The 13,672-nt window shown below is 42.5% G+C and overlaps 1 protein-coding gene across 3 annotated transcripts in view; it reads right to left on the bottom strand.

Moving 5' to 3' along the window:
* LOC142579535 (tudor domain-containing protein 7B-like) overlaps positions 1-13,672 on the bottom strand; it is a 116,451-nt gene that overhangs the window by 81,610 nt on the left and 21,169 nt on the right. For all 3 annotated transcript variants that reach the window (XM_075689856.1, XM_075689857.1, XM_075689858.1), the window contains exons 10-12: positions 13,036-13,093; positions 4,317-4,466; positions 436-585 (exon numbers count right to left, since the gene is read on the bottom strand). In XM_075689856.1, coding sequence (XP_075545971.1) covers positions 436-585; positions 4,317-4,466; positions 13,036-13,093 — 358 coding nt within the window. The remainder of the gene's footprint in view (positions 1-435; positions 586-4,316; positions 4,467-13,035; positions 13,094-13,672) is intronic.

Raw genomic sequence — 13,672 nt, forward strand, 5'->3', positions numbered from 1 at the left:
TTGCAGACTCACAAACATAGACACACACATGCACATATTATCTTGCTGCATAAGATTATCCACAAGTCATCCGGCATTCAGGCATCCTTCTTTTATATCTTCGAGCGCACATTCAACCAGACAAAGCCATCTACTGAATATTGTTCCTTATAGGCCACATATTGACTGTATTAAATTTTCTTTCTTCCCGCTTACAAGTGAAATCTGGAACAGTCTGGATAGTTTGCTTTGTGCATTACCATTGGAAGAATTTTGTTGAGCAATTACATAATCATATTACCTGTTGATTTGTTCTTTTCTAGTGTCATTTTTTTGTATGTACTAAAATCTGTACCCACTCCTGCTATGTCTTGAAATAGAGACAGCAGTATTTGTAAATAATAAATGAAGAAATAAAATGTGTGTGCACCCTCCAAAGATTATATGCTTGCTTACCTTTCCATTTTGCACTTCAAGCACTTGTACTCGCATCCAGTTGTCTTCTACATTTGTGGCATACAGCCAATTTTTTTTAGCTTCTGAGACAGGCAGCGAGTGTTCAGTGTAAAACTTGTCCATCTCTTCAGTGAGTTGCTCATATTGATCCTTTGAAAGACGAGGCAGAAAAATGCTACCATGTTACTGCTGCTTGCACTAACCAAGATGCATTTGTTAACTACAAAATTTTATAACTCTAACATGCAACGTGAATGTTCATTGTGAAAAAGGCTCCTGTGGGGAAGCTGGAATGTAAATATATTTTTAAAGCAATTTTGGTCGGTGCCCGGAACGCTTCCTTTTAAGAATTTTTATTACAGAGGCAAGCATCAGGGGACCACAAAGGGCACTCTAAATCGTCAGTACAGAGAGACTGCATTGGCAAAACAGTGCTGTGACACATTCAGTATCCAACTAGAAGATGCCTATATAGCAGTTGATCAGATTTCAACAAAACTAAACATTCCAAGTACACACAACAAATCCCTCTCATTGTTACATATTCTTTAAATAAATTCGTTAATCCCTCTTTCAGAGGAATTGATCATAACACAAAATAAAATGTGTATTCTAAGAAGCACTAGTAGCTTTGTTACACATTCACAAATACAAGTCCATAGATGTGCAGTCTTATTTTGACCTGAAGCTTCACCTGAAGGGTGAAACAGTGACAGTGAGAGCAAGCACACGAGTCCTGTGCTGCAGCGCAGCTTAAACAGTGCCTTGGAGGCTACCAGGTGTCATAGGCACATACAACGTGACGCTGAGTGTTTATGTTGTGAAAATGTCATTAAAGCTCTGGTGGCATCGTGCGCATGCGTGCCCATTCACACGTTCAAAGCACACACGTATTTGGAAACACACGTATTTGGAAAGCACGCTTATCATATGGCATCTCTGGGCTGAAGGCGGAGCATGCAATGAAAAGTGAGCAACCTTGGCGGAGTGGGAGTGCCATTTCCCTCAGCCCTCTCCTTGACAATTGCTTTTTCCCAATCCTCCACCCATCTGCAGTCACCGATAGCCAACCAGCCTACCGATCTTTGGTTAATTTCCAACACGGATAAGGTATCTAATTTTAAGCATATAATGGCATTTGCGAATGTTAGCACTGGCACCATTACTCCTTTACAAATTCCACCTGCCACCTCGTATATATTGTAACCCTAAAGTGCTTTATGTTTCATTATTGCTGCATTCTGCTTCCCTTCCTTTTTAAATTATCTTGGTGAGTGCTTGAGCAGGTCTTTCCTTTGTTTATGTGTACACCCAGATATATATGCAACTTGGCTATGCGTATGACTTGCTGATGAATTGATACTGCATCCTCACTCAACATCATAATTCCAGATTTCTCTGTGCAAAATTTAAGGCGTAGATTTGACGCTGTACTGCCACACATATTCGCAAGTCTCTGTAAATTTCCTGCTAGTAGCACTACGCCGCCCGCATAAATCAGCCTGGGGGGAAAGTTGCACACTCAGCCCATTACACTTTACAAGGTAAATCAAATCCTAATTCCCTGTTTTCCAGTCATCTTTCTATGCCCTTAAGATAAAGCGTGAACAACAATGCAGACAGAGGGAATCCTGGCTTCAGTTATCAGTGAACTTCCACAACTTTATTCAATTTCCAGCGTTCCCATACAATTTATACACGACTGTCCTCATATACCTCCCTTAGCAGCTCTACAAAATCGTCATCCAGGCCTTTGTGCTTGAGAATATCCCATAGCAATTCCCTGTTTACATTGTTGCAAGTTCCCTCAATATCCAGAAATGACATCCATAAAGCTCTATTCTAAGCTATCACAAAATGGTATCTTGTGAGGATGCCAGAAAATTTGTGTGATGATTGCGTGATGTACATACGTGGGACAAATTTTTGTCGAACCTTGGCAGAGAACCACTTTTGTGTTAAAAACCTCACAATGTTTGTTCTATGCCAAGAACAACTTTGCTACAGCGAGACTGGGAACAGAAGTGGTCATACAAATATTTCACATTTCAAATTACTACAGTACAGCTGCCACACAAGCCACACTTTAGGATTTTGCAAGGAACACTTTCCAGTACCTCGTCTGAATAGTGAATTCATGACAGTGTTGTCAAATGACTTACATATGTTATATTGGGTATATCCTGCAAAAAAGATTGCAAATGTTGCAAGCAAAGCATATATTCATTAAACAGAAAGCCAAATTATGTTTAACTAGGTCATTACTGTCTGCACTATAAGACATGACGCTTCTTCATGTCACTGTCAAAGTTATTAGCTTGCACCTAACAGTAATTATAGACATGCTTTTGCAGATGTAGCAGTGTTAATAAATTTCGAAGTAATTCCTGCCATCCTGTGCTTATCAGGTTAAATTTATGCATCCAAAAACCTACTGAAGAGCAGCCTAATGTAAATGCTTTGATCACTGAGGTGAACATTATCACTTGAGGGTAGGATGTAAGGATTTAAGGATGTAATGTGAGCTCAAAAATAAGTCTACAGACGATTAATGTTAACTGCAACTTCTCAGGACCACAAATTATCTGCATAAAGCACATTTTACGGTTCCTTCTAATGAACCTTAGAAACATCCACGCCCGTACATACAAAAATGGCGAAAGCTACTGAATTTCCACACAAGTTTTCAAAGCTTTTGTAGGTAGTCACCTATGATGATCGTCAATATTAGTTTATTACTTTGCCGATACACTTGGTCTCAGAATCTTTTATTGCAGGCTATTCTTTAAATATGAGGTGCTTAATGACTGAAGCCTCTAGGCTTCTTTGGTCATGGAAATTGTATTACTTTAGCACCACTTAGTACAGAAATTGTTTGCCTGAAAAGGCAAAAGAAAAAGCATTTACCAAAAAGCCCCTTCACTAAGTTATATTAAGACGCATCAAATATCATACTGGGTGAGCCAAAATATAGAAGAATCTGAATTATAAATTAAGTCATAAACTTCTTACAAGTCTTTGTTTTGCCTTCAAGTGTTTGTACTTTGCTGTGCTACTTCCCTCCATCAGCTACTTCAGCCTGAATTGTGTAACCCAACCAAACTGTGTACATAGTACAGCAACATTCAAATTTACACGAATGCAACAGCAGTGCATTGTATCATCCTTATAGTGCACTAAATTCATTTAAATAGGCTTCGTTTCGTTTGTTTCGGTTGCCGCCGCTGCCTTAAAACATGCAAAAGGAAAAAAAAAAAAAAGACCGTTTCTGGCAACTCGAGCCTCAGCAGCTAATGCACGTCAGCATCTTATGCTGCAACGATTCTTGCCAAGTGTTCATGTCAAAACAGCCTGCCAAAATGGCCAGCCCGATGAAGCTGCTGACCCAGGCTGAATTTGAGGAGCGCAAATGTAAGCTTGCTAAAGCCATAAAAGCGAGAACACTCATCTTGGGCTGCTTGGGCATGCATTCATCCTGCAACGATTTGCGCAACGCTTTGCATTACGTAGATGTCACCACATTGAGTCTGCCAAATTTTTTTTATGACTTTGGGTCATATGGTTTCCTTTTTAGTACATTTTTTTCTCAAATTTTTTAAAGACGTATAAACGAGGTTGTACTTATTACTCCATAACTCCTCTGCACCCATGCATTCTTGCTGGGAGCCTGTCCCAAGAAGAGTGGTATAAGACAATGTAACGGTAAATGCCAGTGCATTGCATTAATAAGATTTGCTATCAATGCGATAAGCCACAGCTGCATTCGTGGGAACACAGCTTATGTACTACACCTCAAGAACAGTTGCTTGCCAGTGCACAACCATGGCGCAATCACATGCAAGCATACAAAAGCGTGCACACATAACACAAAACAGACTTACAGTAAAGTCTAGCAAGCGGAAGAATACATCCGCTGTGCTAGCAGCATATGTGATAAAAACATCCCAGTGATTGCCCTCAGGAAGGGGCAGCTTGTCAGGAACAGGGCCATGCACTGGGCCTGCATCAGTCACGGACCGCCGGTGCCCAGTCTTGGAAAAACAAAGACAAAGATATTGACATATTTTTTTCTAACACGTGCATAAACTCCAACTATCCAGATAATGCACAGGCTTAGAAATGGCCCAGGTAGTCGACTCCATTGTAAGGGTCCTTCCAAATATGCACGTTCTAAAAAGACCTGGCAATCATCTAGAATGTCAGGTAATGAACCCAGCACTCACATCAGTTCGGAATGTTGTCCACACATGAACTTACACCGTTTCTGCCAGTATGAGCACATATAAACTTTTCCTACACACTTTTGTGGTTGTTGCCGGATGACCGACCCAAACCCCGCTTCACGCATGCACACCATCAGTTCAGCCTGTGTGTATATCGCACCAGATCTCTGTCTATTCATATACGGATACAAACACATACCAAGGGTGAGCTTCCTGTGAAGGCATGCCCTCCCGACACACTCGCTGGCTAGGCCTAACCAGCGCCGTCTCATCAGGAGTCGGCGGCAAAAATTGCGGGTTCGGTGCAGGGTCAACAAAATGCTTCACTGAGGCTGTATGGCACATGGAAAGTGGAGGAACCGCCTTGCCAATGAAAGTGCGGGCACATCCTGGTCGTACGCTTTGATTCCAAGATGCAAGCAAGGCTGCTTGGTCCACATTTTGCATGAGCCAAGCAGTCATGAGGTTTAAATGTATAACCAATATGTTATTTTGGTTATACAGTTAAACCTCAATATGAGGAATTTCAATATAAAATTTGCGATATAACGAAGTATTTAACTTCTTGTTCATAGAACACTATTTATTTATTTAAGCAATACTGTCAATCCCGTCAGGGATCGTAACAGAAAGGGCATTCAAAAAAGCACACTGACATACAAACATGACAATGATAAACGGTTCAGAATTGCACATTATTACATGGATAAACTTATACATCAGCAGGTGTAAAAAAAGTATACAATGAGGTTCATGCTGCAAGATTTGGGTTGGACAGGTAAATGTGCCACAAAATGCAAAAACAAAGGTAGTAACAAAGTGATAATGACAATAAACGAAATAATTACTGATATGCAAGTAGATCATTTTCAACAAGCGTGATAAAGGCAGTTAGTGATGAACTATTAACAAAGCTCTCGTTCGAAGTGTTCTAATCCCATATAGTCTGCGGAAAGATTGAGTACCTGAAAGTGTCAGTACGGAATGCAAACTCATTTAGTGTGTGTGGGGGGTTATTATGTGTTCTCCTTGTTTGAGATTTCGTGATGTATCGTGAGGCATCCAGATTTAATTGATTGTTTATGAGTTAGTAAACGGTAGAACATCAATATGATGATGTGCGCTTATACATGATTTCAATATAATAAAACTTCACTGCTGTCGTGAAGGAATACCGAGACAATAAATGGAAACTTCTGTGGATGCAGACAGTCAAATGATTGAATTACAAGCGGCTGCTTGAGAAAGCACCTCTCAAGTCATGGGCCACGAGATCAAGAGAACCCGCTAAAGTGGAGCAGCATCATGTTCTGTATAAAGCCTGCGCACTATATGCTTTGAGTGCAAGTGAAAGCATGTGAGGGTGAGCCTAGAAGAATGGTGGCTTGATGACCGTAGGCTTAGAGCGTAAGCAAGGGGAAATGGGGGGAGGGGAGCGGGCTTGCAGTAACGCGATCAAGCAATGCAAGGGCGCACAAGGAGTGGAGGGCAGGTTGCTGTGCGTCTCCTTTTTTAGTGTGGCTGAGTCAGCGCATGCCTGTAAGTGCAGCTGCGCACATTCTCAGCCTGAATGCCTTGTTTAGAAGTAACCTACCATGTGCGTAAAGAGTGGGCATGCCAAGATGGGGTGGCATCATTTACGCTGTCTTCTCGCGTGTTTAGTACTGGAGGTTGCGTAATCTCGAGTTTCAGAGATGCATTGAAGCGAGAGGCAAAGGAAGCATTCGCTCCCTGCTGCCGGCACTTTTCATGATAGTGTCGTCCTACTGTGGCCGACATTATCAGGCGCGGGTACAGAGTGGACACGAAAGCGTGACTGGCTTCACTTCATACCGTCAATGTGAAAATGTCGTCGACACAGCATGGAACCATATCTTCAGTCAACGACTCTCAAATTTAATAAAATGCATTTTTTTTTTCCTCATTCAAAATTTCATTTTTCTGATTGCCTGATAATCCTAAAAATTTTGCTGCCCCTTCTGTGTAAAAAAAATTTATCAGCGACTGTGCTTATTTGTGTAGAAGGTCGAATTTACATATAACGATATTTCAATATAACGAAGCGAATTACCAATTTTACTGACTTCATTATATCAAGGTGTAACTGTAGTTCAGTATTGCTTATAGTGCAGAAATTCCCGACTCCGACGATGAACATTATAAGCGGGCTATACCGTACCATGAATCGAATCCAACAACCGAACTTGCAGTCTTAATCTAGAATGTAATTTCACACACAGCCTCCCAGTTTTCCTCATGGTTCTCCTCACAGAGTTAGAATAGCAAATGTTAGATAATATCGCTCCTTATTTCCCTCTGTCCTCCCCAATGAATGCCTCTACAGAAGACCATGTCCTTCTTTTTGTTGTTGGTTGAACTGTAGCAAAGTAATTCTGCACTGCAGCTCAAAATACAGTTAAACCTTGATATAATGAAGTAGGTAAAATCTGCAACTTGCTTCGTTATATCAAAATTTCGTTGTATTGAAATTTTACTTTTCATGCAAATAAGCACAGTCGCCGATCGGTTTTTCTTGTACTGAAAGGGGCTGTAGAATTTGAAAAATTATCGGGCAATCGAAAAAAGCAAATTTGAAGGAGAAAACAGATCCTTTGGTGAATTTAGGGGTCGGCGACGAATAATGCGATTTCATGCCACGCCAATGATATCTTCACATCTGTGGTATGAATTAAGCGAAGCCTGCCATGCTTTCGCGTGCACTCCGCTCTCGCGGCTGATAGTGTCGCCTGCACTGGCACTGGGACGACGCTATCACGAAAAGTGCCGGCAGCAGGGAGTGAATGCTTCATCTGCCTCTTGCTTCAAAGGGTCACCGAAACTCGAGATTACGTACGCAACCTTCAATGCTAAATGCATGGGAGGAGAACATGTGATGCCACGCCGTCTCGGCACACCCACTCTTTGCATATGCAGCAGATTACCTCTAAAGCAGGGTGCACCACTGCGTATGTGCTCAGCTGCGATTACAGCCATGCACAGCCATGGCCGTGACGTATGCCATAAATAGTGCTCCTCTATCGCAGGGGGCAGAATTGCACATAACTTTTCTGGCTCCGCTCGCACCACTATTCACCAAGTGCTATCATGTGGTGCAAAATGACGTCAAATGTTCAACTAGACGCTGAGAAGCCAACTTTACGGGCACGACGCTGACTCAAATTCCATCAGTGCCATCGACACTGACTGGCTCTGGGTTGCAGGAACGGCATTCGATGATATTAAGTCAAGGAACTTGGTGAAGTGATATGAAACACATCATATTGACACATGTATTCCAGTATGACAGTGTGCAGTGCACTAAACTGGACAAATGGCACGTAAGGTGGCAAGGTTTTTTACATGGTGCCATGTGGACGGACAGACGTGCGCAGGTGACTGGCATGGCTATTGCATATGGGCCGAGGGCGGCCAGCTCCGAAAGGGGACCAGGATATGCGAGGTGGGTTCGCCTTCTTTACCCGTAAAGCAACATTGATCTCGAGTAACACCCCTGCTAGCACTGAGATGCATACGCCTGGTATGAGAGGCTGCTCACATGTACAATTTTTGGCGTACATGTGCAGCTTGACAAAGACATCGGACAAAGAAGGAACGACACGTCTGATTCACACTGAACCAAGAATGTTAACTTACCAACTTGCCCAATTCGCTGTGTTGCTTGTACGATTGTTCGGAGTATGCGGGTCTAGAACAGTGTGTTCAAACAGAGTAAATACTAGCAGATAAAATTTGCCCACTGCATGAACTGTGTGTATGCTAGCTTGTGAGCTGCAAGTATCAGCTGGTGTAACAAAAACTTGTAGCTGGAAATGTACATTTTGCTTTGGTGAATGCTGTTTTCTGTGCGCAGGAGTGGACTGAATGTACTGTTGAATGGCGTAAATTTTCCTTGCCTCTGATGCGATAGGTCACAAAGCTCTGTAGCCTAGCTTTGTGGCCAAAGCCTGCTTTTATGATTTTATTGACTTGATACAGTGTCTTCAACAAATCGTTCACCTGGTCCAAGTGGTTTGAAGAGATCAAGAAAAATGTGTTGTCACATTAATGTCTACAATGCATGAACAATTACTTTGCAAGTCTGCCCTCTTGATGTGATCAGTGTAATAAAAATAACCAGTCGTTACTCTTACTAGCTTATTGCTTTTCTAGTTGCTTTGAATTCTGGCCCCTATGGCTCCAAGAACCTGCACTCTTGCCCTGCTGCTAGCAGCCATTGGTCATCCATTCCCTTGCATGAAATAAATTTGATCTGGAAACTCCTGCATCTTGAATCTTTTCTACTTGCAGATTCGCTGCTACGAAGCAACTAGTAAGTCTGTGGTACGAATAAATCGTAAAAATAAGCTTTGTAAATTTTGCGTATGTGAACATTTGAAATGTGTTTAAATCTATGTCTCTGCACCGCATATATTGAAAACGTGCAGCTGCTGAGAACGATGGTTAGTCATAAACGACACTCTGTTAATGGTTACTGACTTAACTGCAGGCACGATAGCGCTCTTGGCGACAATCATTAATCAGCTGGTTTCAGCAGTCAAAATCCCCTCACATAATTGTCCACCTTACGTGTGTGAAGTTTTGTTTAAGCACCCTTAAAAACATTTCTTGCCTTCTGGCCTCGGTGAGAAAATTTCATATGAATGCTGAAAAACATTGCACTTCTTTTGTTGCAAGGTACGGGGCATTTGCAAGCGAACTTTTGAGCTGTTAGAGCCACTGGCGTAGTCAGGATGCCATGCAATGTTCAGCCACTGGCAAATTGAACATTGCATGGCATTTGGTTCCTGCACGCATGAGGAGTGGCTTCACTGCATAGCTGGAGCATAATTGCGGACCTAGGCGCAACTCTGCTCCCTATGGGAGCACATGCAGGGACACTAGCCATAAATCGCGACATGCACTAACTTAACTCACCCACTGCCCCTCGCATGCTTAATCACATTACCACGAGCTCGCTCCCCTCCTCCTCTTTCCCCTTGCTCACGCAGGCAAGCAGCACTCGTGAAGCCACCATCTTTTTTTTTTCTCACCATCGCACACTTTCACTCGCACCTAAAGTACAAAACGCACAGAGCACGATAGGATCTTATGGCACTTGGACTTTATACAGGACATGGTGCAGCCTCACTTCTGCAGCCGCTCTTGTTGCATAGCGCGCCAGATTTGAGAGGTGTGTCTGCATGCAACGGCTTGACCATCTTTTGACTATCTGACCATCTGACCAATTTGACCATCTGCGTCTGCAAAAGTTTCTATTTATTGACTGTGCATTCCTTTTCTGCAGAAGCGAAATTTCGTCATATTGAAATTGCCTACACGCACACTTCGTTATATTGAGGCTCTAAATTGCGTTCTATGAACAGGAGGTTATGAAAACTTAAATACCATATTTACCCGAATGTAACGCGAGTTTTTTTACCAAAAATAGAAGTGAAAAGTCACTCCCCACGTTACATTCGAATACTAGGTATAAATATGCTAAGAAAGGCACCAAACAGTCATTATTAAGCTCACTTAATGTGCTGCATTTACGTGCGTGTCGATTGACCTGCTCCTTCAAAGTCGCACGCTCCAAATTCATCTGTCAACCAATACGCGAACCATGGCTAGGGCGAGTCGCGAATGCGGTGCAAACACGAAAAAGGCAGAGCAAACGACACCAACAAGAGCGCACCAGCGACGAGTCACCTTGGAGGGACCAAACGTGCCGACGAGCGCATTTCTATGACGAGCACCCCTTGACGCGCGAAGTGGAAGCGCCTTTTCTCCCTCCAAGGTGATTCTAGTGACGTAGCGATCCATTTGGCCCACTGGCAGCGTGTCCTGGGCACTTGTTTCCATGATAGTACCACGTGACCTACGCTACCGACTCCTCAGGCAGTGCATAGCCGCATTGTCTGTTCAGCGCTTCGACACGTTGGTCTATTCCTGCATGCTTAATGTGCCTACATTTAAAATGGCATGCTCTCGCACTCAGTATACCACTGGCTTCAAACGCAACGCTATTCTACTCGCCGAAAAAGTTGGTAACTCAGCGGCCGCAAGAAGCCTGGACATCAACAAATCGACAATAAAGGGCTGGAGGAAGCATCGCCAGGAGTTGTTCCTTGGATGATTGCTTGAACAAGCCGTTCAAGGATCGCTTGTGGCAGCTGTATTGCGACTGGATTGAATGTGGATCTACCTTAACACCTGCAGAGAAACTGAAACGCCCGAGTGCATCTACTGTTGCCCAGTGAGTTTCAGCTGCTTGGTACGGGCTGTCTCATGAAACAGTCTACCGCGCATTTAAGAAATGTTCCATTTCAAATGCCCTCGACGGAAGTGAGGACGATCTGCTGTGGGAAACAACTAGTGACAAAGAGGAGTCTAGTTGTGATGACGACAGCGACAGCGACATCAGTGGCGAGGATGAAGATTAGGCATAGTTTGCAGCTACTTCAATAAAGCTGCTCTCGACTTTTCTTATAGTTTGTTTCCTGCGTTACATTCGTGTTATATAGTTTCGGTTTCTCACGTTACATTCGCGTTTTTGCGTCTTTCATCTTGCACGTTCGCAAAGTCAACCCTCGCGTTACAATCGTGTTCTTTTTTTCCCCGGTTTCGCCCTTGCAAAGTTGACCCTCGCGTTACAAGTGGGGTCGCGTTACATTCGGGTAAATACCGTACTTCGTTATTTTTATTTTTTTATTTACAAATACTGCTGTCTCAGTTTCTGAGACATAGCAGGAGTGAGTACAGAGTAACAAAAAAAAAAAAAAAAAAAAAAAAAAATACAATTTCAAGTACTTTTAACAAAATTCACCAGAATACTAGAAAACATTACCAGAATGCATAATTACACAATTCTTTTTCAAAATCCTCAGTACCGAGTCTGCGCAGAGACCCATCAAGTTTATTCCATAAATCCACCGTCCGTGGAAAGAAGGAAAACAAAAATATCAAAGTTTAACTTTAACCCATTCTTCAGCAGATGCTGCGAGAAGCCTTTACACAAAAGCTGTGACCAAATAAAAAGCTGTGTCATTTTGATAGTTTCCCACATGATGAGTTATGGTGTTGTGGGCACATGCTTAAGCAGAGACACACTTAAAGGGCCCAAGAAGAAATAAAAGAGCCATAGGCTTCTCCAAGCTGAAAACAACAGCAAAGTCAAATGATGATTTTGGCCAACCTCCACGGACAACTTGACAGCAATTGTGGCCTAACGACAGTGCAGTAAATCAAATGCACGCAAGGGGCACATCCAAGTCATGCATGCCAGTGCTACATACGAAGGTCTCATAGAAAACACAGTCCTTGGCTTTTATTCAGACTCTGCAAAGACCACCTAAAGGTCCCAAATAATCACGAGTCCAAAATGCTGAATTCACTAGAAATATGCATTTTTGTTTCACAAGTAGCAAAAAAAGTTGTCGATAGAACAGACTGGTGGGCTAGTTGGTGCTGCATAACTTGAAGACGATGACACAGCAGAAGGGCACGAAGACACAGCGCTTTGACTTTGTCCCGTTCTGTTGTCCTACGTGCTCTCTTGTGCTTAACCTCAAGTTAGGCTGTCAATGTTGCTCTATGCAATTACACCTGCCTGTGATCCCGTTAGTCCTTATTTCGACCATTGTCGTGCTGTCACCCCAGATTGACGAAAGTACAGGCACAGAATCTCCATCCTCTGGCGACATAAAGAGAGCTAGCTTCGACAGCCGAATCATCATGCACTTCTTAGCGATAGTAATTGTCCAGGACTTCAGACATCGCCACCCTCACTGAGGCATATACAGAGGATGGATGTGGTGCCATTGAGAACTGCTTAATGATTTTAAGTGACAAGAATTCATGCTAGCAATCAAAGAAGTCACCCGGGACCGTGTTACTATTTAACACTAACAGGGACAAACGCTGGATGCTCGCACAACAAGCCACAAATGCAGCCCACTTAGTGGCTTGGCTTTTCCTGTGGTATGGGACACATGCTTTGGGCACACTCGGTGACTACTCGATTCACTAGGCTTCGTTGGCTTTGGTTTCGAGGAGGCCGCAGCAACATATCAAAACAAAAGTATTGCTTTTTCTGGTTGACTCTGTGACTGAATTAGCACGCAATCAAGAGGCAGAGCCAAATTATCAAATGGTGTATTCTTAGGTGTCTGAAATTTCAGCCATTTTTATACATTATGTTCACAGGGCCAGTGGCGGTACCATGAGGCTATACGAATAATTGGGCATATCCATATTATCAGTGTCCAAATTATTGGTTGGTGACTGTATGGCTTCCTCTATTATCAGCAATAGCAGCCTATTTTCTAGACCAGTGTGGAAAAAGGCCTACTCCATACAGCGGCAAAAAGAAACGCACCTGGGAAGTTGTCGGTGAGTTTGTCTGAGGATAGAGAATGCAGCGGTTCTCCTTGCAACTGGATGAAAAAGAAAGCAGGGGCAAACATAAGTATTTACTTTTTAGGAACAGCATAGAGTATATATTCTTTTTTTGAGTTTACATCATAAGAACACTAGGTCCTGTCTAGACTGGCATAATAAAGTTCAAATTTATTAAATTGGACAAAATTCACCTAATGCAAAGCATGGTGTGCAAGGAAACAATGTAAAGGAGAAATATAGCGCATGACATTACACTGCACAATTTCCCAAAATCTCTGTGATGTCACAGATTGCAGCAACTGGGTGAATCTAATTACCATATCTTTTAGAAGAAGAAAAAATGTTTCATAACACAGGAAAATACAGGAATTTAAATTATATATATATATATACAGTCGATCCCGGATATATCGAACTCGAAGGGGATCGCGAAATAGTTCTCTATATCGATAATTCAAAATATAAAATATGCATGTCAAAAGCTTCTCTAACAACTCCACAGATCTCAAGGCAGTTTCCCGATGTCGTGACTAATGGGAACTTACCGATCTGTGCCTCCAAGGCACATAAAAAAACAAAAACACAGCGCGATGAGCAGAGCACTTTATTTCGGA

Source organism: Dermacentor variabilis, chromosome 4, assembly GCF_050947875.1.
Source record: "Dermacentor variabilis isolate Ectoservices chromosome 4, ASM5094787v1, whole genome shotgun sequence".
Lineage (NCBI taxonomy): Eukaryota > Metazoa > Arthropoda > Arachnida > Ixodida > Ixodidae > Dermacentor > Dermacentor variabilis.